Source organism: Prorops nasuta, unplaced genomic scaffold (assembly GCF_024137725.1).
Source record: "Prorops nasuta isolate Cenicafe-Biocafe unplaced genomic scaffold, Cenicafe_Pnas_1.2 PNAS00008, whole genome shotgun sequence".
NCBI classification, from domain to species: domain Eukaryota; kingdom Metazoa; phylum Arthropoda; class Insecta; order Hymenoptera; family Bethylidae; genus Prorops; species Prorops nasuta.
In genome coordinates this window covers 7,267,092-7,293,011 of record NW_027116805.1, presented here as the reverse complement: position 1 = coordinate 7,293,011, position 25,920 = coordinate 7,267,092, and the positions used below count along the sequence as shown (strand labels likewise).

The following is a 25,920-nucleotide window of genomic DNA, read 5'->3' as shown; positions in this document are numbered from 1 at the left end:
CAGGCTAGTGGTAAAAAGTGGCAGATCAATTTATAGGTTATGTCGTCGAGATTTTATTGAAAGCGGCGATTCTACAGGGGGATGTCGTCTGTATCGTTTACCATGGATGAGCCAATCTCAAAAACCTTGTGACGCTGTATTATACAGACCGTACGTTGTACTGTTATGCGTTGGCATGCGTGACGTAACAGGAAAAGATATGCTTTCCTGTATCAGATCATAGCCATTATACAGACTCCTGCTTGACCAACCATTTTTTCATCTTTAATCCATCATCTTCCACCCAAACCTATTCTTAATTTTTTCTATGTAATCAAACTTACCTTGGTCATAAAGTATCTTACGAGAACATAACCTCTTCATCTTTCGCAATAAAATCCAATTAAATAGGAATTTTAAGAGATCAGTGAATAAGACCGAACAATATTTTACCCAGTGGAAAGAGAGTTTCGATTCAGATAAACTTAACTGTATATATCGCGTAACGAAAAGCAAACAGAGTTCAAGGGATTCGAATATGTTAAGAGATTAATACAATTTTTTCTCCATGTCCATCTTGCGCAAGCATCCGAGTCAGAGCTTCGTGGTTTTTGCGCCCTCTGGTAGAACACGTGACGCAACACGCTCGCACGTAACGTAACTGCCTCTTGCACAAACTTCAACGCACAAGTATTCTACGGACCTCGGCCGATATCGCATAAAACACGCAGTCAATTGCATAAGCTCCGACGTTGATATTACGTCGGAAAAAAGTTTACAATTCTCAGTAAACGATAAGTTATAACAAAATTTATGAAAGTGACCTAACCTAAAATTTATCTAGGAACGAATTCCTTTTCAGATGTTACAAGATTTTAATACGGAAAAGATTTTTCCGAGTAAATGGTAAGTTTGTCTCGATGTGTCTTTGCTGCCTGCACTTTTCCTTAAAAATGTATACTTCGATACTCGACGTGCGTTTTGAGAAGTAAGGTTAGGTTAGGAGTTTTCAGTAGCAAGTAATAGTTGGGCGATAGCTTTGTTTGAGCGAGATTCGGAGTGGGGTGAATTGGGAGAGAGATTCGCGTGGATGTGGATCGAGACAGCTGTAGGAGCACATGTGAGTCCCGAACAGCAGGCCGAGCTACGTGCCGCAGCAAGCAGTAGCTTCCGGTATGCTCGTCTTCCCTGGCCGAACGCTCCGAGGACGCGTGCTGCCAGCCGGCTGCTGGTTGCCCCACAGCAGCTGCTCTACAACCAAAGAACGTACCCCTTGCCCAAAAACTTTCCTCCAAATCAAAGCATACGTTTTCTTTCGCTCTCAACACCAATTTTCGACCAATCAAAAAATTTCCTCGTTATTCCCCTTCAAAGACAACGCACGTGTAAATTTATGTCACTTTTTTTATCAAATTTATCTTCCAATTTTTGTTAATCAAACAAGGATATGCGAGATTGTTCTTCATTATTTCGTTGCTATAATCGCCGTAGTTGTCATTCCAAACGATGCATAAAGATATTTACGGGATTCATAAACGCTTTTTACATGGTACATTGGCCGAGGTCAACTCTCAAGTTAGATTTCGCGGGAGAAAGTACACGGCAGGAAAGCGAAAAGCGATAAAGTTTAGTTGAAACTTTGCCCCAACAACGACGTAGAAACTCTCCTAGTGAACCTTCCTATTGTCTAAAATGATCTTGAAAATATACATGTTTATTATCATTTTGTTGTTGTTGAGACTATATAACAAAACTTATTGTATATTTGTAGGCTATGTTTACAATTTATCGAAGTCCAGTAGAGTACGAATATTTTCCAATAGAGAAGTGTTTTTATTCCGTGAAAAAATTTTGAGGTTATGAATGGAAGTAGGTTTTGGATTTCTCTTGGCTGCTTTTTACGCCGCTAGCCACGGGTCTCTTTGGAGAACTTTTCGCGTTCATCGAATCGCGGTCGGTAACAGTTCTTCTTGATGCATACGCGTGCCGTGAACTCAATTCCGCTGGCTAGAGAAACGATTGGTTCCCTCTTCGACACCCTGATGTATCGCCGATATTGCAGCTACCTTCTATTCCCGCCTTTCCTCGGTGGTCGCCGTTTTGTTTGCGGTGCGGGTCAACCCCACAACGAGAGGGAGACGAGCTCTCGTATTCGTCCACTTTCCTCTTTACCCTCTCATCGCTTTCCTCCTTCCATTCCTCCCAGCGACTCCTCTACTCGACCAACTGCTGTGCGAAATTCGAATTAAAAACGTCCGACATTTTAATCAAATAATCCTCCCCACGAACCGGTTACAATCTATAAAAAAAATACTACATAAATAAATCGAATATCGTAGTTGTAAAAAGATTATAAAGTTTTTGTTAGTAAAGGGCCGACACGAATAGGCTCTCTGCTAGTACATGGTATTATTGTTTCAGGGAACAAGAGAAATTTATTTTTTAACAAAAATTTCATTATATTGAGTGTCCTGGGCTAACCGGAAATTCTCGAGAATCGTTATTTTCAATTCTATTAATCCCTAAATATCGCACTTAGCCGGCGTGAGATGAGCATTGCGGACATCGAAGCTGCTTGAAAATTTAATAGGCAGACTGAAACTATATTTAGCGATGGCTTAGATCGATCCCGAGAGACGGCGAGAGGTCCCGGTAAAAACCTCGCGATTTATATTTTATTTCTGCTGTTAAATTATCGAAAACAAATTATCATTTTTAATTGCGGTCACTGAGGATTATTCAAGGAATGTTTCAAAAGTTGATTTGTCAGAGTATTCGGTCATTGTTTCAATAACAAGAGAGAGAGAGAGAGAGAGAGAGACCAAGCTCCACCTAAGATTCACCGAAATTTCGACGTGGGCGGTTGAATATCGCAGTGTTGCTTCTTACAAAACAACGTCCTTCGAACCTTCCCGCCTAGCCATCTACAACATCAAGTTTTCTCGCTCAGCGATTTCGTCACTGATGTAGTATTCCTCCGACTCCCCGAAATATTCCCCAAACGAAGCCACGGTCACGCAGTAAGATTCGCATCAACTTTCTGTTTTATCGACCGACGATAATTCTTTGTCGCAATACTCGGCAATACCTGGAGCGTCTCTAATTAAATAATGCAAAAAGCCTGCCACACGAAAGTCAGAGTTCCCAGAGAGCTTGGCGAAAGGCCGGATCCTAACCTAAAAACTTGAAGTCGAGTGACCAAAGTCATTAGCTTGTCTAAATAAGGCTAGCTTACGAAAAGAAACGGTGGCAAGGCTAGAATTAAAGCGAGGTACGAATCTCGAAAGATTTGGTTGAATAAAATGAGGAGTAGAATGCGGAATATAGAGGGGAGTTTTCATAAAAGCAACTCGATTGGCAAACAGCGTCGTCGTAGGTCTAAGCAGACGACGTTAGTGTAACGTCGCAGGTAACGACGCTCGGGGCGGGCTATTCACCATGGAGAATCGAGTTACAAAACCGGGTTGCAAGAGAGGCCGGCGGGGCTGTCTTATATCGCGCGACAGCAACGCGCCAGCATCTCAGCAACAGCGCCGCTACGGCTAGTGCTGAGTCACTGCGACGTTGCCAGCTCAACAGCAGACGTCCTATCGCCGAGCAGCGGCGTTGCCAGATTACCCCCACTATCGCTCCTCGTCAGCGTCGAGCAAGACAGAGAGAGGTGGAACAAACAGGCACATCGGCCCGAGAAGGACACGAATAGCGTTATGACGCAGCGGAGCGGAGGGGAAGAGGATTAATGAGCGAGAAGATTCAAAGTGAAATACAGTGATGACGACGGGGTGAGAAGAGAAAGAGAGCTAGATGGATCGCCTGGTGGGGGAAAGTAGATGAAGACCGGGATGTGGAAAGTAGTGGTGGGGGGGAGATGAACCGCTTAGCGCGTTCAAATTTCATTGCATGAAGCTCTCGGCTCGCGGAATTCAGGGAAAACGTCGGTAATAGAGTTTCGTGAGCAACGACGGTTCTGACTCGAGTCACTCGCTGGCCCTGGTGAGCCAGGGTTACCTACGGGGCAACATCCGCTCCAACCTTGCCATACTCTCATTCCTGCCTCCCTTCTCGCTCCTTCGTCTTCCTCTTTCCACAACTTTTCTACTTTATGAAAAACGAAAACGGTCCATCCATCCTTTAAAAGCTTGCTTTTCACATTCTAACCTAAAAATTTTTATCGGTAAGTATAAAAACTGCGCAGTCTGGTAAGAATTTCTGTTTGGGGAAAATTGGTGCTTAAAGGTTAGGTTATGATTGTTGGTATTTGAGAAACAGCCGATGGACGACATCAGCGATACATATGATCAATTATTAGATTATCCAACAGTACGATTGCAGTAATCTATGTCAGATGGGTCGCTAGATCCGTATAGACATTGCAATATGTAATATGCAGCAGCAGCTGCAAGCAACTATCTCGTATCGCTGCAAAATTGACAAAGCTGTCATGTTTTCGCCATGAACGATACGGATCCCAGACAGCTATTTGGAAAAGTAATGCAAATGGCTCTTGAATTTTGCTTATAATAAAATTTTTAATCGTACCAACTCGTTAGTCAAGACGCGAGTGTTAAGAAGAGAGTAGTTGGAAAAATGGCTGCCGTTGTTGCTTGGCGGGAAATTGAAAGGAGAGCGTGTGATTATGGGAATTGGTCGAGGGTAAATTGCATACTGGACGTGCGAAATCGGGGCTGCGATGGGGTCAACGCTCGTGGGCGGAAGTTTTATCGGTCTGCAGGACGCGGGAAAAAGGGGAAGTCAACAAGAAAAACACGGGCATGCATCGCAATGCAAATGCAACTGACCCGATAAAACTGCATTGGGTCATAGAAAGGGAAAATACAACCTACAAACGCGGTATCCTGTCAAAATACGATTTTTATAGCCTTTAACCGTGGCTGACGTTGTCGTCCCACCCCTCGATCCCCTCATCCCGCACGACCTAAAGTTCACCTTTAACGCACCCCTCCCCTCTCGTTCCCGCTTTCATCCCTCGAAACGGCTATGGAAACTCCAGTCCCATTCCACTTCCTCCACTCGCACTCGAGTGCTTGAAATTTGTCTTTGAATTAAAACGCGCCATCCGCTCCATTCCGGGTACTCACGTCAATCACTCGTTTCCTTGCGAGCTACGCGACATCCACGAAAGCCTCGGCTCCGCTTAGACAGTAAGAATCTTATGCCATTTTTGCTATCCTTGCGCAATGACGAAGCCTGACTGACCCATTATTCCATGGAATAATGATTGGTAAGCAAAACTTTGCGTATATTAATACGGTCCTCAGGATTATGGGTGTGTGTTTTTTTTTTAAATTACTTGCCATCGAAACACTACCTTGTCTCTTGATTAGATGGATTACCATGACTGCCTGACGGCATACAAGACTTATCTACTCTACTGTGAACGTACTCTGTATATTGGGCGGAATTGGTCGTACAATCTCTCGCCACGATTCATCTGAATATATCCATTTGGTTGATTCGATGGACGTGCGGAGCAAAACCTCTTACTAAAAAAAAAGCCATGCGTGTACGCGGTCTAGTATCAATTTTTAGACGCATTTACGATGGTTTTAGAGAGACGCAATGTACGTAATTGAGGGAACGGTGGATTTGCGTTTTCTCTCGAATTCGACAAATTCTTAAAACGCTCGTCGAGCGACGCCGTCCCATTTAATCCAGCATCGAAACTGTACAAGTTCGGCCAACGGTGGGTATAAATTTAGGAATCGATCGGACGCCAAAGCGAGATCCAAATGTATACAGCGTATACAGGCGAAACAGCAAGCACACAGAGAATTTTGCAGAGTAGCGAAATTCGCTTTCGTGCTGCTGCCCAACGTTGGCCAATTTTATAACCCCACTGACGCATTTTCCACTGCATCATTTCGCATACGACGGATGGTTATCCTCCACCATTTCCGCATTATTCCACCGGCCGGTCATCCCCATCAAATTATACACCATTTGGTCAAAGCTCTCGCGATTTTTTCAGAGGATTTTAAAATTTGTCTCGTCAAACTTTTGCCCGTTAGAAGTCACTATTTGTACCACCACGAGGTGCAAATCCAAATGGATGAGCGCACGTGGTCCCTTTACCGAGGTGGAAAGTGTTTATGTGTTTGGAGTGGGCGGAGGCTGATTGTGTATGGACATTGGTTGTGCGTAGGAATGGGGAAACAGGTTAGCCGAATGACCAGTGGTACGATTGATGGAAGCTCAATTGCCTATTGCGTCTGCTAACTTAAAAACTCTCCTAACCAAGAAGCAATTGTTTTCCAGCCAACAGAAATTGTTCCACGAAATTTTAACCGATTCAAAAGTTTTAGAGAAAAGATATAAAAAATAGTGTCGTGTACAATTAACGAGGATTTACCTCTTGAAATTAGAAACAATCACGAATGGACGAAAGAATTTAATTTGTTGGTGGTATCGAGTATTGAAGAACGCGTTAAAATATCAAAGACCGCAGACGCTGTAGATCCTAGACGATAATCAGGGTTTATGTCATTCTATCTCTCTGTCTCTCTCCCTCTGTAGGAGAATGGTTTTCAACTACGCAGAGATCATGCTGGCCATGCAATGTTTACGGCATCCACGTGGCGCCGTAGCCCGCGAGACTTCGCAAAGTCCACGGCGTCTTGGCAAAGTTTCCTAATCACACCCCAACAACACCCAACCCAATCCTACGCGACCAATCGAAAACATTCAATTCGCTGAATCAACTCTGCTGGTGGATTCTCCACATTTTCCAAGCAGTTAATACTTTTCCCTCTTCGAGTAATTCGCTGGAACATTTTTCTGCAAAAATTCCAAGCAATGTGTAAAATATGAAGTTTATCGTTTAGAAACTTTTAAATGGGCGGGTATCTTTTTCACGACAACAAATCAGAATGGACGTGCTGTCTTAAGTTGCCTTAAATCGGGACGCAAACGTGCCCAAAAATCGTGGAAAAAGTTGAACTGACCCATTTTAAGGAGTAAAATAATCATATTGGAAAAGCCAAGCACGTCGCGAAAACAAAACGAATGCAAAATAAGTGTATGCATTTATTGGCTTTTAGTTTCTTTGAGCTAAACTACCCCCAAATAATTGTTCGTGTTAATCTTCTTATGGATTAACTTCATCGAAATATAATAGAAATTATAGTTTCGATTATCCGTAACAACAAATATTGAAATATTATTATATAGATAATTGGTTTTTTTACTTATTGCGAAAGAGTTAGGACGCATCACGCGTATAAGAGAGAGGGAGGGAGGAAGGAGAAAATTTGCAAAAAATTTAGACAATGACAGCAGTTTTGGTAGTGAGAGGAAAAGAGCAAGAAATGGCATATGGAATTCTTTCTTGGCGAGTGAGCAGGTAGCGTTACGCACATACATCGAAAAGTTCACAAACACGCGAACACCTTGCACTCGGCTAATAAGTCATCGGTGTTCGTTTGTTCGTTCGTCGACGTCAAGCACCGAGAGAAGGCGTAGTAGTGGGGGTTTTTCTCCCCCACCACAATTCCCCGTTCGCTATTGGATTGCACATCCCTTCGGTTCCCCCACCCACTCAGTTCCGTTCCACGACTCCCCTCGTTCCACTCAGCCGGTTCCACCGTTCGGTTTTACGCCGGTTCCATTCCCGTCCCGAGCTTGTTCACCTTTTACGTGAATTCAACCAACCACATTTCTCTCTCTCTCTCTCTCTCTCTCTCCCTCTCACACACACACACACACACACACACACTCACTCTCTGTTCCCCCTCCGCCTCCCAACCCCAAAAGCCTGCCAGCCCTACCCAACGTGAGCACACGCAGCCAGGATACGCGGGCGCCAACTTCACAGATGCCAGGACCGATCTCACCAATACAACCAGCCGTATACAGGATTCTCACTAATACTACTAGACACGTACATACGAGACTTCTCTCACTAATACCAATTCAGCTAGCTGTGTGTACGCTCGTCTGGTCACTCTCAACATCTATCCTTCTCTCTGCCTACCTGCATCTCTATCTTTGTTTTACTCCGTTGCCCTCTCTCCTCTCTCTTAGAAAAGATACTCCTGCCAAAGCTACAACCTTTAACCCTCTTTCTTACTTTCCCGTTACGCACAGTCTCCGAAAATTTCAAAATGACCGAGCAAACTTTTCTCAAGTCCTCGACATTAATCGCTAAAATTATTAATTATCGATGGTTTGTAATGATCAGCATATTGAGAGTCCCAAATTGACTCGTTGGAATTGCTTGGATGAAAGCAAAGTTGGTTATAAGCGCAGTGACACGTGAGTCATGGATGGGGAGCTAAATAGGACGCTTTTAGCTGAGGGATCCTTTGACTAGGGGTGAGACGCATGAACATCCTTTCTCCTTTCTTATTTCTCGTACGCGTGCCAGATCCCCGGCATGAATCTCCTTGGGGACAGAAAAAGGATTCGCCTCTTTTGCCGAAGCTACTCCCACCAGGTGAAAGCAACGGTGAAAGGACCTCTCAAACCCTATTGCTGCTTTATTCTTTTGCTGTCTTTTTGCTCCGTTATCAGTATCGACTAATGTGCGTTAGTCAATAACTCTGTTTGATACATAAAGATTATTTTCGTAAGCACACTTTAACCTAGAGCAATTTAATTGTTAAGTTTGTCGTTAAAGCATCGATAAAGTTATTTGCTAATGCAGCGTTTACAGATTGGTCAACAGATCGATTTGGATCCGTTTTGAAAGTGGACGAACCTTTATTTTTGTAGTCGGTGTCCTCGTAGTCGTCGACCTCGTCGTCGTGGAAGCTGCTCGCTGGGGTAGCGTAATCCAGCTCCCCTCCAACATTGAAGTAAGCTCCTATGGCGCCACCGCCCCCGTTCCGGGCTTCCTCCTCGTTGGGAGAATCGTTCGTCTCTCTCCATAATTCAGGCAGCGACCGGATTGGCCGGCACCAAACTCTGACGTCACGCCTGAAATAAACGGGATAACAAGGAACGGGGAGTTCGAGGGTGGCGTCGCTCTCGCAAAAATACGCTGTCAGATAGGAGCTGGCGGTCTAACCTGACGGTCGGCACTGTTGCTACGACAAATTCGCTTAATTTCTCTCGCCTAACCTTTTTCTTTCTCGAAATTCGCTTCCTCGTCCGTTATTAATTTTGGCAGAGAATTTTCTCCAGTCACGTCCCGTCGATCGATGATTCTAGGGAAACCTCGTAAAAAACGCGGCGTATATTTGGCAGGCAGCCAAGGATCTCGGATGAAACGGGGCGCACTTCACGGGAGTCGAATCGATTCACGTAGCAAGCGCTGCAGCAGCGCCATCACTATCTACCAGATCCTCGGCTAACCTAACCTAAACGCACGCCAACGAAAAACAGTAAACCAACGACATTCAGATAAATCTCAGATTCTTCGCCAACCGTGAGAAACGAAAACAGCAAAGCAACGACATTCAAATAAATCTTAGGCTCCTCACGGGCTGCGAGAAATGTCTTCAAATCTTGGTAATAGCTTTTTGGACTTTAGAAGTATCAACTTTTTGTCGATTACAGTCACGAGTACTTTTCAAATTTTTTTAACCTCCAATATTTCTAATTTTTCGGAAAGAGACGAAAATCTACCAAGAAGATGAAAAGAAGAAAATATTTTTAAATAGAACGACACAGACGAATCTACCAAATTTACTATTACTCCATCGTCCTAACAACAAGATCACACTTTGGAATATTGAATTTCGCTAAAACCATTGGAACTTCGAATAAGTATTAAGAAAAATAAAATTACTATCGTTAAATCTTTTCTGTGATTACCCATGAGTCTTTAATACAACTTAAATTCATAAAAAGCTTTTTTCAGTTCCTTCATAACAGTATGGTTGACACGAGAATGTTTGGATGAGACGAGTGATATGAATACTAAACTTTTTGGAGACACGAACATATATGCATATTGGTCAGCACGTTACATGCGGTGGTCCACCATGCGACAATGTACGAGCCATCTGCACATGCGCGTATCCTGTTCGGCTGCATTCGAACTTGAAACGCTCGCGATTCCAAATTGACATATTATTACGATATTGGTTGTACCACGAATAATCAAAATAGCAATGGAGTAAGTACGCAGGCGCTCTTATTGTTATAACCGGCTTCGCCAAACTGTAAATACTCTTATTTCATAAAATAAAATTTGTCAGTCATTAATTTCCACCATTCCAAAAAAATTCTTTGCTATTCCAATTTTTATCAATTTCATTTATCAAAGGGTGAATACACGAGCAATAATATTACTATGTTTATTGCCGAAGAACCTTAACGGCGAAGGTCCTTTTCACTCTTTCTGTAGCTGTAGCTCTTTGGCAATAAGTGCAGCAATATATTGCTAGTGCATTCGCACCTTTACACATACGAACCGAATCCCCTATTCTTGGAACAACATTCAAAAGTGGTCAAGTCGCCAATTATTCCGTTTCCTGGTCGATATTTGCCAGGTAAAGAGTGTATCGATTTTCACTAATAGCCGCCAGTGTGTGTGCTATATCGATGATTGAATTTATCTTTAAAAAAATGTGGTTACCGCAAGGGTTGCTTTGGTTTCGAGTAAAGAAAAAATCAGTAAAATCAAATTTCTATAATAGTACATTTAATTGGGCTTCTTGCGTCACAGGGATCGAATGCTGTGAAACGAACCTAACCTAACCAACACGCGTGGATCTCTTTGCAATTCCAGCGAGAGAGTGGTTGCCTCATGGTTGCCGAAAACAAAAGAACGATCGCCGATCTAATTAAAGCCTCGTCACTATTAGAGAGAAAGAGTGAGTGAAATGAAAAGAGGAGGAGAGAAACCATTTGCGAGGGAGAAACAGTGAAAACCAGAGAGAGGACAGATCCGTATACAGGGGAGCAATATCGCGTGGCAAAATTCTGCAGCTAGGCAACCATTTGCATCGATCGCTCGGAGGACCTGACTGAAAAGGAGACTATTTTGTTTACCACGCGCTAATGTCCAATAGCCTCTACAAAACAATATTCCCTGGCTTTTGCCTTTACACGTTAGTCGGCAGCAAAGCTAAATTGAATATGGAAGAGGTTCGGAAAAAAAAGAACATTTAGATATTTATCCAATGAAATTTTTAAATTGCATCATTCCTGGATTATCCAGCAGTCTTGAAATGTCAAAAATAGCCCAATTTTTTAAATTCCTAATTCAAGATAAGAGGTTTGATCAAAGGACCAAAAGATAATTATTACAATTTTCAATATTAAAATCCAGATGGCTGATTTTTTAATTTTAAAGAAAAGACATTAATTATTAGCTATGATTTTTTTTCTTTCTGTACTTTCAATGAATATTCTATAAAATCATGGATATTGTAAATTTTCTATACAAAAAAAATGGAAATCTGTAGAGCCAGTAATTAAAGATACAAAAAATTATATAATTTAGATGAATCGAAAATAGAATTTGATTGACGAATATAATCGGTCCACCTGATTGGTGGACGATTCTGGACGCCACGTCGTGAGCACTGAGTTTTTGCGCGGGAATCGATCACGCTCTTTCAGGGGAAGCCCCGCCTGTCTCTCCCGTAAAGCACTAGTCTACTTTCCAAAGCATCAGCTTTCCCATTGGTCCGCCTCGCTTCTTGAATAATCTCATTGGACCAACTAGTCAGCAGTTCGAATATCGCGCCTCAGTAGAGAACGTCGCTAGTCAGATTTTATTTCTGGATAGCTCAGATTGAATTACGAACTGATAAATCCTGAAAAATATTAACTTCCCTCATGCCGTTGTAGCTCCGCGATATCCGACAAATTCAACCGAAAGTAATTATATCCTGCCTGAATCAAATCTGGTCTTTGCGACAATGGAATCCAATTTAGGTTAATGAAAGGTTCGTATTATTCCAATGAATGAAGTTTTTTAGGTTATGTCGGTGCTCCATCGGCTTCGACTTTTCATTCTCTCCCCTTATTTTGGTTTGCCAGAGTACAAAACTTCACGCTTCATGTAAAGTGGAATAATCAGTTTGGCGTTGTTACTTCTTAATTAGGAAGAAAAGTTCAAGGACCGTGTGCATTCTGTCGGGATACGCGAGAAAGTCTCGGGAGGGAAAACTGCTCGGATGGGTGGGATATTGCGTCGACAACAACAATCAACAAGATAATGAAGGTTAGCAAGCTCGTAATTTTGCAGAAGCTCGCGTCCTATGCGTTGAATAGTACTGTCTCCCCCACATCGTAATGAATAGCGACGTTTTACCCAATAAAAGCTACTGAACTCTAACCAAACGCCATTTACAACGCTTATCGCGTCAAACTAACCTAAAAATTTCTCCACTATATTTTCAACTCACCAAATCGTAATAAGAGCTTTCCGGGGGACGCTACGTTTGCCCAATTTCGATTCTGCAACGGGAGATGATGCATTTGCGCACCAATTTGTTGAGTAATAGGTGAAATATGGGTCGCAAGAAGCAGCAACAAAATAAAAATGCAGTGGCCACGTCCGTCAAGCAAGGATTACTGTAAATATGGTAATAACGGTATATGGCAACCAGTCGGAGGAAAATGACGATAATTGGGAATAGTCGTTTGCCCCAAATAATAATATCGGCAAGTAGAAACTAACCTACAAATTCACGGATCATACAAGCTTACAGTTGAATGTTGAAACAATCTTAAAGTTTGTCACAAAACTTCTTCCGAATAATTCTACCGAGCATTCTTAAGCGTGACCCATTTGAGGTTATGTTGGATATGTATTTGACCAATCGGAGGATCTTGTAGTTAAACGAGCGGCACCTGGAGGTGAGTTCTAGCGGGTATTCTCGTTGTTGCTACTTTTGTTACCGTCGGCAAGAAAAGCTATTACGGACGACCGGTTCTTCGGGCAAGATACGAAGAAAAAATATAGATACTCGAGTCAACCGACCTCGCGCGCCGGGGAATCAGCATCCGAAACGAGGAAAGATCGGCCGTCCTCTCATAATGCATCAATAACAAACTCCTGCGACTGATAAACGTTCGTTGATAAGCCTTTAGACGGTTGTGAAAATTTAGCAATTATTTTTACGCGATTCTCTTGAAGTCGTAGCGGCAAGAGAGCTGTATAGGTTAATTGAAGCTCCCTCGGAGAGATTTGAGTGCTTTAGCGAGGCATTTTGTCGAGCTTAGTCTTAAATAAGCGGTCTGCCGTTTTTGGTTCACGGTCAAGGCACAAAGTGGCTGGTTTAACTTTTAAATCGGGTTTCTTGGGAGAAGCAGTAGCGTCGGGAGAAGGGGTAACAAAATTGAGGGGGGAAGAGGGGGAAAAGTGTGCGACTCAAACTGGGCGCAAGTAGGCACGGCTTCCTGCTGGGAACTGATCCGTGACGCCCATGCTGGCCACCTAGAGCATTCAGCTACCTCCAGCTTGTCCGCTTCGTTACCTGGAGAACCATGTTGCATTCCCAGCTTAATTAAATTTATCTCATTTGGTTTATCATTAACTTTACCCAATACACCCGCTCCCAAATTTGTCCTATTTATTTTCCTTCCAACAAACGATCCTCCACCCTCCTCCTCCTCATTCTTCATCTAATATTTTTTATTTTTTTATTTCTCGACTACATTCGAGCTCTTCCCCCAAAAAACTTTATCCGCTCTTCCAATCTTCATTTTTAATAATAATCTGGCCATTTTATTTGCGAACGCTGTATCTTCGTCAAAAGATTTATTGGACTAGAAATTTAATGATAAAATAATTATCAAGTTCAACAATGAGTTAGCCAGAATCCTGAGTTATTTCCAAGCGTGGAGTTGAAATTATAATTGCCGCCGGCGTCGCGATGGTGGCCGAAACTGGTACACCGGAAGTCGGGGGGCACCTCGAAGACGATGCAGGACGGGAGAGTAGAGGGGAGGCCGTGGGAAGAGGGCCGATGACGCGCGCACTCGACCTTGCGATGAGCTTATGCAAATTTGCCTATAAAGGATCTACCGCCAAATAGAAAGTTTAAATTTTAATTGTTCGCCTTTCCATCCAATCAGGAGTATCATTCTTACTGTAAAAATCATGCATTTCAACTAAGTGGAACCATTTTTCAAGAATATCGAAATTCAAAATGCAAAAGCAGACCGCCATTTTTTGATTTACGGGTGGAACTAATGAGTGGTTGAATTAATCGGGCCGCCATTTTGGCGAACCATTAATTTTTGTTCACCAAACACGTCACCCTTTAATTAATGTTTGTAATTTCATTTGCACGCTTCACTGGAAATTGTTTACATATATCCTATAATAAGTACAGTTTTCTTTATAGGTAAGTAAAGTTTTTATCATTTTTAATAAAAAACTATGTTTTTATAATTGACACTCCTGAATTGATTGCAAAAATAAAGTTAAAAATAGGATCCTGGAAAGCATTTCTAGTATTGTGTCCCAATCCATCCCGTTCCCTCAGCTATTATCGTGTTATGTGGCACTGGCGTATTTTTTCAGTATTCCGCGAAGAAAAATGTTATTTTTCTCAGTAGAAAACCAGACCGGAGAGAAAGAAGCATCCCTTGACGCGCTTGACTTACCCCTCTGTCTCACTTTTTCAGATTCCCCCTCCGCCACCTCTCGCTCATTCCATGCTCTTCTTATTAGTAAATCCCCCCCCCTCCCACCCTTTCATTCCACCCGTCTCTTTCTCTTGTTAATATTCCCCTTCCCGGGCTGTTCTCCTGCCTCACCTCCCCGCCGCCACCTCGATTCCGCTCCTTCTACATCCAATGCTATCCTCCCTCCCTTCCACACGCCTCCTCTGGGAGGTGGAATTTTCTCTCCCTGGTTTTTCTCGTCTTTTCCTTCTCGCCATGCTTGGCCGATATTACCCAAGGAGGAAATTTCGCGATATTCCGCGCTGGAGATTTATAGAAAAATTAATTACGAGTCAGTTCCGCTTTTTCTATGTACTCTTATTCGGACACGTCACGAGATTTCTTAGCTTTCCGGAAAGATCAATTGAACTTTATGAACGTACCAACGAAAATGCATTTATAATAGCTCGCTTCGACCGTTAAACATTCTTATTTTGCCTCGATTCGATCTTTTGACTCGATAAGTTTTTCCCCATAATTTGTAGAAACTTCTTTTTAGGTTAGGAGAGAAGCATATTGCATACTTTTTTCCAAGTGGTTAATGAACGCTGAACATTTCCACGTCACTCCAGTGTGTCTCGTAGAAGTTGACCTTATCAGAATGCATCAGGGTTGCGTAGTGTTCACCTATTTAGCACTTTGCACACTTGGTACGCAGGAATTTCTAATTCGTAGCAATACGCGAGGATCCACCAATCACACACAATCCTCGAATTCGGAGAATTAACCTTTGTTAGCCATCCTTATATTTTACGTTAACAAGGATTAGGAAGTATTATAAAATAACTGAAATTTCGTGATTACTTGAAAGAATACATTAAGTTGGTATTGTGATACATTTTTGTAGATAATAGTCGTACAATTGGTACTCCTGTTATTTCGTTCTGAAACCGCATCAGTGGAAGCCAGCACGTGGAGTACCCGGCGGGGAGATTCAGTTTTGGAGAGACGTAGGGGAGCTTTTCATATCGTTCTTGCCGAGGGTGCGCTTTTTAGGGACTCCTGAAATCGGGCAACAGTTACCTCGAGTCTTGTTCGATTATTTCTTCTGACCCCTAAATTAAGGAGAGCACAACCCTTTTTACAGTGAAAATCGTACTTACCATTCAAGCTTTTCTATCTTTATAATCTATTAATAAGAGGCGGGAAAGGTTACACGTTACAATAAATCAATTATTTAATTTCTTTATTAATCCTTCGCAAATATATTATATTTCGTAAATGTTGATGTGGAAATTTCAGGGGTAGAGCTCACTCAGCTGGCTCAATCGGAATACCGCGCGCATCTCTCATGATCTACAAGTGAATAACGGGTCTTTCCATAGACGATCTACGTAGTTGGAACTGCGGTGTCAAGTTCAATAGTCCGTGGCGCGTGCTGTTCTCTGGTAGGCCAGTCAGTTTAGAAGTTTAATGGCCAAATTACGTCATCAGCCGGAGCGCGCCTCAAGATTCGCCAAGTGCCAGCCCGCATAAAGACGAGCATTCATTCGCGCTAAGCGCCACCATGCACGGATTAAATTTGATTCCCCGACAAAATCCATAAATCAAATTCGTAAATTATAACCTCAACTTTCAGAGGCGCTGACGAAGGCAGAAAATTTTAATTCTCGAGAGCACGCTTCGCAATCAATTTCTGTGCTGCGTCGAGCTAACCTCAAAATTTCTAGGTTCGCCTTTACAAGTGACGATGGCGCTGGCTAAGCTGGGTTAGGAACCTTTTCCACCCTCTGGCCACTAATTTCATGAAATATCTCGTGCAAAAGCTATCTCCGCAGTTGGCAAAGACGAGTCATGAACGTAAAAACAAAATAGCCTGTCCCAGCAAGATAAAGGGAGCACGGTGGTAGGTTGATCCACGAATTTTCAAAGCAAACTGTCCTAATTAAGGTTTGAAGAGAGGATTCCCAGGATCCGTGCAGCATCTGAAAAAAGATAGAGATGTGAGCAAAGTAAGAGAAGAGGGTAGAGCAGTCATAATTCCTTGAATTGAACGGCGGCGGGTTATTCCGCGCCAAGGTTATGCCGAGGAGGACAACGAGGCGAGCAAACAAGCGGGCAGGTTCAGCAGTGAAGCAGCCTGGCAGGCTGGCAGGATGGCTGGCAGGCAGGCAGAACGCCAGAAGAGCGAGGAAAGGGGAATCGATAGAACGACAAGGACGACGCGCGATTATATACCACATACCGTATATAGCACATGTGCATGCACGCTGGTACATACGACTATATACAAATACATACCTTGGTACATATGTATAAAATACGCGCGGCGTCTACCGCACGTGGATCGAAGCGAGATGGGGCAAGTTTAGTTTGGATCCGAGCGAAGCTGAGGGCGCCACAGGCAAACCACGCTGTACCGGATTGTTCGCTGGAGGTGGTAGAGAGAAAGGGAGAGAAAAAGAGAGAGGGAGTCTGACGAGCAGTGAGCTGGGGGGAAGGGGAGAGCTGTTCCAATGTTTAGTCCGTGTGGGAGAGGCAGAGGCAACCTCTGAGCTGGAGCGAGAGAAGTCTCGGATAGAGTTGAGGGGAAACCGGTGGGAGGAACGCTGACGAGGACGCAGTGGGTTGGAGGGGGGAGGGGGGAGTTATACAGCAAACTCGTAGCAGGAAGGTAGAAGCTATAGGGTCGCCCGATGGAGAGACGAGGACGAGAGAGGGTAAAAGAAGAGAGAGTAACCAGTTGATGGTTGAGAAACAGAGGTGGAACGTGGCATGGGGAGAAGCAAGCGGGTAAAGGGGGGGAGCAGGAGCAGCAGATCTAGAGGAAGGGGCAACGATCGGTCGGCAGCAGAGGGCAGAGAGGGGGAAAGAGCCGACTTTATGCAGCTGCGGGACGATAACAACGATGGGCTACAGGACCGCCGCTATAGCTGGGGAAATGCCAAATGGGCTAAAGGACCGTGCCGGCCTAGCTGTACGTACGTTCGCCCGCTCGTAGTGGCATGGCGGACGGGCGGCAGAAGCAGGCAGAGGCATAGGAAGGAAAGGCGGGAAGGAGAGAGGGATTTCAAGCAGTCGTCTCTTCTCCTGCTGCCTCTGCGCTCTACCTTCCTACGACCTACTACCTACTGTCGATGCTGGTACTGGTACTGCTGCTTCATCGTTCTCCCCCTTTTCTCTCTCGTCCTCTCGCACGAGCTCTCTCAACCCGTATCTCATCATCTCCCTTTTTCTCTTGCCCTTTTCTCTTTTCCCTTTACACCGGTATTCTTCTTCCGACGCGTATACCCTCAGATGTCGTAGGTAGCGACCTAACCTCGACACTTTTCGCGGCTTATACGTCCCTACCAGGGAGGAATTGTTCGCTCAGATACGCAGACTTCCTCCGCTTGTTATTCTTGATCAACATCAGCGCTCGTCATCTTCCTCTATCATTCCTCTCATTGTAGTCATGCGATGACGGTGAAACTGTTAGACTGATCTTAACGATTTTATTCCTTTTTATTCACTTTTATCAATGTTATGAAACTAGAAAAAATAAACATAATAATAACTTGAAGCTTTTATAAAAATCACTATAAAAGCATAGGATTTCACTGACATTGAATGTGATTTTGGTAGAATTATTAATGGAATTTCTTATTATACTTAAATACTCCCTTACTTAGGAGGAAAAATTGAAGCGAGTATTAATATTATTAAATATGCCTGTATTGGAGAGAACTAACAACAAGAGTAATGTACTTTGGCAGCCATGTTTGAATTTGCCGCTGATTGCCGCGAGTTAACATGGCGCTTTCGGTAATCGGTACTGGACACAAAGTCCATCAGTGAGATTCTCCACCGTGCAAGCACGAAAAACGAAAATATACCAGCGCAAAAAGCATTTCATTTATGTCTTTTTACTTATAGACAAAGTCTTGTGATATCCTTTCGCTGGCTCGTCGTGTGAAATGCTGAGAAACTGATTCTTGGTTATAACACACCACTTTGTAGTGGTTATACATTGTTACTGGTATTTCTGGGTGCGTAACCGTCGGTAGCACGCACAAACGCCTTTCCACTTGTGTCGAGTCCACGTTCTATTGTAGATATATACGTACACGGGCATGCGTGCGAGTGGAAATCAGGACGGGCTCTCCGTGAGAATTAAATATACGTACGGGAACACCGTACCAACACTACCTCTCTATCTGCCACCGCTTTCTATAGCTGCTTCTTATGTTAGAAAATATGCAGTTTTTATCTCCTCCATGAATATAAACTGCGTTTCTAGACCTAAATTTATAAATGCCACGTTAACAACATGAAGGATAATGCTAAATTGTTGTACTTACAATAATAGCAAGTTTTTTCAAATAATATATGATATGGTGTTGTCTATAAAATCGTTTCTTTGTTTCATCGAATTGTTCATAAGATTTTTTATCTGTTCCGACTAAAAACAGCTTAACCGAAATTCAAATAAAAAATCGTACGAAAATCGTCAATGGCTTAATTGTCGATATGATGGAGTTGTTTTATTGGCACTATTGTTAGAACTACGTATCTATTCTAGCATTTGATGAAGTTTCTACATCGATTTTGGTTAATTATACGCATAGATATGTGACCCAATGCAAAGAGAATTATCGTCTGAGTAAAACGATGTTTCAAACGTATACGAGATTCAAATTTTTGTTCACTCTGGAAATTCTTAAGGTTATAATCTCGATAAAACTGGGTGCAATGGGTTATTGATTTAAATTAGTATGAATTTGGTTATCTTTCAAGTGAAATTGGATGAAATATTTACGGGAAGTTGGATAATGGTTTTGGATTATTGTTAAACAGATGAAATAAATAGTAAAGCATATTGCGAGGTGTTTAGTTTTCCGTTAAATTTACCGACTGTTCTTAGAGCCATCTGATGACTGAGCTTGACAACCAATCCAGTTGTTTTATCCGATTTGAGCACTTCTTCCGAAGTGTATGGTCCCTCCATCTGCGTTCTATTTCAGAAGCTTATATGAAACTCTTACCACAGTCGATAAAAAAGGTTAAGTATAACTTTATATAATTTTTTGGAAGTTATTTTATAATTTTTTTTATCTTTCCTGTTCTCATTTAACTTCAGGGGAAAAATGATACAAAAATGTTTTCGGGTCTCTACTTGTAAAATTCTTTTATTTCACTTCACTATTGAAATAGTTGCTAAATGCTGGATAATCTAAATTTATTGATTTCTTTCTTGTTTTGTACATGTTTGGGATATAAAATGCCGAATAAATGTATAAATACCGGGTAATCGTTTCGAGTGCCATAGGAGAAATTGGAAAATATACGTTAGAAAAATAAAAAAAGAATCTTGTTTAGGTATTCATCGCGAAAAGCGCTTACTTTGCAGTCACAATTAAAAAATATATATCAATTCTAGCAAATTCTGAGCCGATAATTAAAAGCTACCCAATTATAAATTTCTAATTTCAGAATTATAATATTATTAAAATGCATAAAGCTCTTCATTCTCTCCTACGATGATGTAATAGATAAAAAGAAAAGCGAAAATATAATTATAATTATAGTAGTCGCGTAGAGAGAGAAAGAGAAAGAATTTCATTGGAATTTTTAACATGGTACAGTAAACGCGTTCGATAAAAACCCATGATTAAACGGTAAAAACTCTGAGAAAAACCTAAAAAAGATTCTATCATTAAAAAGTTACAATTTAAAAGGTACAAATTGAGCATTTAGCGAGTTCAGAGCGGAGTGCCAGACGTTTTATCAAGTTTCGACTATCGACGCAACGTAGTATGGATGATATGGAGTGATGATTCATATGATGTCGTGAATAGTCAGCCGAAACTATGAAAAACGCATACGACAATTCGCGCGGAACTCTATTCGTACGATTAGTGGCAGTCGAGTGGCTCTTCCGTTAAAGTTATAATTCGTTAAGGATCATAAGAATACATCTGCAAAGTCTTTCAAGACAATACCGATTAACAAAATCACTAAAAAATCGCAGACTCTTAAATAACGATAACTGTATGTTGTTTTATAAAATGTTGGATGTTTTTCTACATATGATTAATAAATGTATGATTATCCTACAATTTAGAAGTCTACAAATTTAGTGATTTTCGATAATCAAGGTCTCATTTACGACAGTCTATACGATTATCTGGTTAAAAGAGATTCGGATGCTTCTTTCAGGGAAAAACATAGTGCAACGTTACAAAGTTTCAGTTCTTTTAGTCCATTTTTTCAGCTCGACTTGGCGCTAGTCGCCTAGCCGTTTGCAATGAATTCAAAATATACGAGAGACTGAGCACTTAATTAGTTAAAAATAGAAATGCGAGGTTCAGCAGTATGTTAGCAGCTTAAAATTATTCTAGCTCTGTAAGAGGTCCTGATTGAGGTGGTGAGCCGGTTAGCGTTAGCAGACGCGGAAACGCATCGAAGGAAATCGCTGATTGTGCGCTACCATCATTCGAACCACAGTGACTTGAATCCAAAACGATGTTAACTTATTATTATTATCGCACGGCCAGTAAATCGTGTAGGTGAAACAAGCCATTAAAAACCTATGTCTATCGATCACAGTCAATTTTGCAGGAATGATCGTTGATGAATTAAACTAAAAAGATAGGCGAATTGTAATTACTGAAAAACCTCTCGTATACACACACATAAGCACAATACGCTAATAAAACAATCACAGTAATTTTTTTTGTCTTTTTTCATCATCAAGGAGGAACAGTTGACTGACAGACACAGTTTGCCTATGCCTCGTTTAAAATGATTCATAGGTCACTGTGCGAGCGTGCATTAGATAATTTTTAAGTACGTACGAGTTTAATTCGCTTTTTAACTAAGGTCAGCGATTCGAGGCATTATCAATTCAGTCTTAAAGTCATCCTTAGTTGAAGTCTTATGGTTGCCCTTAAATCAGTTATGAAAATAGGCATTATTAGTCATAGTGGTTAAGCAGGAATTTTTCTTTGAAGAAAGCCAAGCTTTCTCATTTGAAAATAGGCTTTCGCCGTAGTCGCTGCGTAAGAATCACGTTAAACAAAGATAATTTCCACGTTTGGCACAGAGTAGATTCGGTTTCGTAAAGTTACGCTTACAATGAAACGATCTAGCCTAAGAAATTCTCACATTATCATGGGAAGGATCCTAATGCGTAACGATTAACGATATAAAAAAGAATATTATGCAGCTTCATAGCACGTTCGATTACCTGTAGTCGATTAAGTAGTAGGAATATAATTGAAAAGTTGCCTCAAAGGTAATTGTTATCTAGATATTCGACTGAGAGCGGCGATAAAAATCATGTGGATAATGATAAAATAAACTGATCTACATGAAGAAAATCATTCTGGGATAACGCTAAAAAATTGTAAGATGCATCGTTACCGTTCTCTTCTTTTCTTTTCAAAAAAGCACCATCTCTGCTATCGAGAAATTGTGCTTTTATTTTTATCCAGCTTCTATAGATATATATTTTTTTTTTCTTGGTAAATCAACGCGATGCATTTCACATTAGCATTTTATGTTTTAAGTGTTCATAAGACTTATGTAAAAAGTGAGGATCTTTTTTGTTTTATACTTGCGGATAATTGAAGGTTCTGGGGGGGTTATGTATGATGAATTTTTTAAGTGTAGAAGATTAGGATGTCGCGGCAACAACTACAGGGGGAGGGACAGGCTCGCCGTCGGCTACCGCGGGGTCAACGACCTTCTTGACCTTGACGGAATCGCTTTCAGAGGAACTCGTAGACTCGCCATTTTTCGTCTTCTCATCATCTACCACCTTCTCACTGACGGTTTCCTCGTCAATTCCATTTGTTCCGTGCAGCTTCTCCTCCAGTTTTGCAGCGTCACCATTTTGCGTTGTTCCGTTCAATTTCTTTGTTTCCAACGGAACATTCTCCTTGTTCTCCTTCGCTTCTTCCTTCTCCTCCTTTTCGACACTTTTACTCGCCTCTTCCTTTTTCTCTTTGACCTCCTGAATGATCTCCTTTGACTCTGACTTCTCAGCCTCCTTAGTCACCGAAACTTCTTCCGCTTCCTTCGATACACTTCCGTTCTCCACAACCTTTTCACCCTGCGTAGATAATTTTTCCGTTACCTCTGTTTTCTCTTCGACCTTTACCTGATCTACCTCCTCTTGACTCGGTTTCTCCTCCTTCTTTTCTTCCTTTTTCGTTTCAGTCTCTGCTGTTTCAGGTTTCGCGTCTTCAGTCTTTTCAACAGCCTCGGTAGTCTCGGACTCTGGGCCAGTCGACTCTTCGTTAACATTGTTATTTTCTACAGAGCTCGCTTCCTCCTTGGTCTTCTCTTCTTTTTCCACTTTCTTAACCTCACCGTCTGTCACTTCCATCTTCTCAGTCTTCGTTTGGATCTCCTCGGACTTTATCTTACTGGCGTCGGAAGGTTCTGTGCTGTTTGTTTCTTTGTCAACTTCAACACGTTCTTTCTCCTCGGATTTTACCTCAGGCTTCTCATTTTTCGCAGGCACATCTTCAGTTACCTCCATTGCTTCACAGTCTTTACTTGTCACCTCCTCATTTTTTTCCCCCAATTCTGTAACCTCTAGTTTTTGTCGCTTCGCCGAGGACTGAAAGGACAAGTCCAAGAAAGACTTGACAGTTGTGTAAATCACCTTCTCTTCATCTGTAAGAGCAGCATTTCCTTCGCGTACCACCACGTTTACCGATAAACCTGCCTCTTTCGCTGCCTTGGCCTCTGTAGAGTAAAAATGTGATTTATTTTTATTTTTAGTAATTTTTGTTATTTTACTAATCTGCTCTCTCATACCTTTTACAATATCAGTGAGAAAGAGAATATTCGAAGGCTCAGCCCCAATTTTCTCTATGATATTTTTATAGCTATTCACCTCTTGCTTTGGTCCAACCTCAGTATCAAAATACCCATTAAAATACTGCAAATTTAAAACACATTACTTGGTATAATATCTTATAATACCTTTAATTAGCAATTAGGAATACTACATACTTTGCTTAAGTCACCAAAGACGGAATGTCCAAAAAGCAGTTTTTGGGCTTCTACACTGCCACTTGAGTAAACATAGACTTTTCTTCCATTATTTGTCCATGCTTCAAGTGCCTTTGGAACATCTTCATAAATGCTGGATAAAAATTTTTAATTGATTAATTTTTTAATTTTATTATAAAACTTACAGTAAGAATGTAATTTAGGAGCAAGCCAATATAGAAAGTTTTCAACCCCCCTAGATATTTTATAGTATTGGGAAAACATACTGTCCCTTAACAGTTCCAGATTCATATGCATCACGCCACATATGCCCTTGCAGCTCCTTCAATGCTCCAGCCTTACGATCACAATCCATTTGCCACAAAACATTTTTTACAAGTGATTCCTTTTCTTCATCTATAGTAGCTCCAATAATTGGTACAAAACCATCTACCTTAGTCTCTTCATCCTGTTTGGCCTAAAATATTTTTCCACTTTATTGGATTGTCAAGAAAGCATAAGTAACCAGCACACACATAGACTTGTACTCAGAATATATACAGAAAATGTACGTGCATGTAAACAAACTATTATTTTTCTTTTTGCTTGGATTTAAAAAAAATAGCAATGCCAAACATTTAACAACCAACAAATTAATGAACCATAGCAAAATTATACTCACTTGATCTTTCAGCTTCTGAAGGACTTTCTTAAACTCATCATCCTCCCATTTTGTGTCTACATATTGTTTTAAATTCTCCCTCGCATAAGGAAAGAGGGTTTCCTAAAAAAATATAGATTCATTTTATTACTGGCAAAAAAAATTGGACAAAAATTTGACAAACACTATTCAATGTATAAGGTAAAATTTCATTTTGAAACATTTAAAAAACTCGTTCGGTATTTGTTCGATAGGGTTAGAAGGAGAAGAGTAAGGAAGAGAGGGGATAAACATTCGAATATAAAGGATTCAATAAGAATTTCACAAGCATCAAGAGAATCTCGAAGAACTTAATTGAGGATTAATCCTTTACGGGCAGTTTCTGAATGAAAAAGGGGGATGGTGAAAATTTCAAAAGATTAAACCGTTACAAAAAGCGGGATGGCATTATGGGGAGTCAATGAATTCTGTATTTCACGAACAAGGAACCTTGGAATACCCTTGAGCGAACGCTTAGCATAATATGAAAGGATGTAAAAGGAAAATGTTCTCGCCATTTTCCCTGCCAAGCTTCTACGTGTCGCGCTTTACGAAAGTCGTTATAAAAAAATGATTAAAAATTATCGATAAGAAAATGCACGAACCATTCAATTTCACTGGCTGAAAAACAAAGGCAATAACAGGTAGAGAGGGCATCAGCATTTCTTCAATAATAGTAAACAAGAGTTTTGATCGCCGAATCCCCGATGCTTTCGAAAGATGGAAAACGGCGAATTTGGGAAGTTACGAAAAGTTAGAGGCATTTATTTATTATTATTTAGAATTAGGGAGAGCAGAGGGAGAAATGGATTTTAGTTCTGGAGCAGAAATAAGAGTAACACGGGGTATGTTTTTGGGGTACTTGCAGAGATTTTTAGAGAAAGTTGATAAGAGAAAAGGTGCCGGGGCGGATCACGTTGGTGGCCATGGCCTTTGTTACCTTGACGAAGCTTATGCTGGTCGTTGTACCCTCTATATCTACCAGGATCACGTTCTCACCCAATAGAGTCTCCTCCAGGTCTTGCCCACGCTTTTCACCGGACATTTTAGCCCTTTCAGCTGATAATTTATGCTTTAAAAAAGTCGTCAGACTCTCGATAGGACTTTCACGTTCGGTTAATCAGCGAGGCGTTCTTGATCAGAGCCGGCTAGTGGACTCCTCGTCCCTTATTCGCCGGTCTATCTGCGAAATTACCCCCACCACTTTTCCCCCCTGCCCGAACACCAGGCACGAACTCAAAATTTTGACTGAAACTTGTTAAAAACATAGACAACCAACTCCATTGATTCTCCATTTTTCTATTTAAATTTATTTAATTTTCAATAATCATTAACATTCTCAGATATTTCTGGAGCTATTCGATTTTGTTTAAACTTTTGACAACTGTTCTTCTTCGTCGGTACAGGGCACCTTTTCATTTATCCTTCGGTCCTGATCTAAAGGCGAAAGACACCGTTTCGTGCAGAATCGTGTGCTTCCGCGCAAATTTCTCCCTCCATCATGCTTTACGTCAGGAACGAATCTTAAAAATTCAGTTAAGAGCTATTTCGACTACTTTAGTTATAATGCAAACAGTTATAATTTTACTTCAGAATTTTCGCGTTTTTTTAAAGTGATTATTTGATTTTTATTTTGATAGAATTATGATGATTTGATAAAAGAAACTGAAAGGAAAAGATCATTGATACCCGGGTGAAAAAGTAAGATAATACGGCCTTGCACAAAA

The 25,920-nt window shown here is 41.3% G+C and overlaps 1 protein-coding gene and 1 long non-coding RNA gene across 4 annotated transcripts; one reads left to right on the top strand and one right to left on the bottom strand.

The window, feature by feature from the left end:
• The first annotated feature begins 9,033 nt into the window (after nucleotides 1-9,033).
• LOC136775733 (uncharacterized) lies at nucleotides 9,034-10,043 on the top strand. 2 transcript variants are annotated; one of them, XR_010822985.1, is made up of 3 exons: nucleotides 9,034-9,447; nucleotides 9,551-9,705; nucleotides 9,800-10,043. It is a non-coding gene; the product is annotated as an uncharacterized lncRNA (long non-coding RNA). The 2 variants fall into 2 exon arrangements; XR_010822984.1 differs by having other exon boundaries at nucleotides 9,790-10,043.
• Nucleotides 10,044-19,660: 9,617 nt separating this feature from the next.
• LOC136775325 (enolase-phosphatase E1-like) lies at nucleotides 19,661-25,334 on the bottom strand. 2 transcript variants are annotated; one of them, XM_066730000.1, is made up of 7 exons: nucleotides 25,134-25,334; nucleotides 24,176-24,277; nucleotides 23,781-23,971; nucleotides 23,515-23,647; nucleotides 23,317-23,440; nucleotides 22,661-23,244; nucleotides 19,661-22,603 (listed from the first exon to the last, which is right to left on the bottom strand). In XM_066730000.1, the coding sequence occupies exons 1-7, from the start codon at nucleotides 25,236-25,238 to the stop codon at nucleotides 22,166-22,168; spliced, it is 1,677 nt and encodes a 558-aa protein (XP_066586097.1). In that variant the 5' UTR covers nucleotides 25,239-25,334; the 3' UTR covers nucleotides 19,661-22,165. The 2 variants fall into 2 exon arrangements, with proteins under 2 accessions (XP_066586097.1, XP_066586096.1); XM_066729999.1 differs by having other exon boundaries at nucleotides 19,661-23,244.
• Between the last annotated feature and the right edge of the window lie 586 nt (nucleotides 25,335-25,920).

Excerpts from the sequence above, each read along its gene's own strand:
- LOC136775325 (XM_066729999.1), bottom strand. The coding sequence starts at position 25,238 with ATGTCCGGTGAAAAGCGTGGGCAAGACCTGGAGGAGACTCTATTGGGT. Across the intron at positions 23,972-24,175 it reads TTCAGAAGCTGAAAGATCAA|GCCAAACAGGATGAAGAGAC; the intron begins GTGAGTATAATT and ends AAAATATTTTAG. Across the intron at positions 23,245-23,316 it reads TCTCACTGATATTGTAAAAG|AGGCCAAGGCAGCGAAAGAG; the intron begins GTATGAGAGAGC and ends TTTACTCTACAG.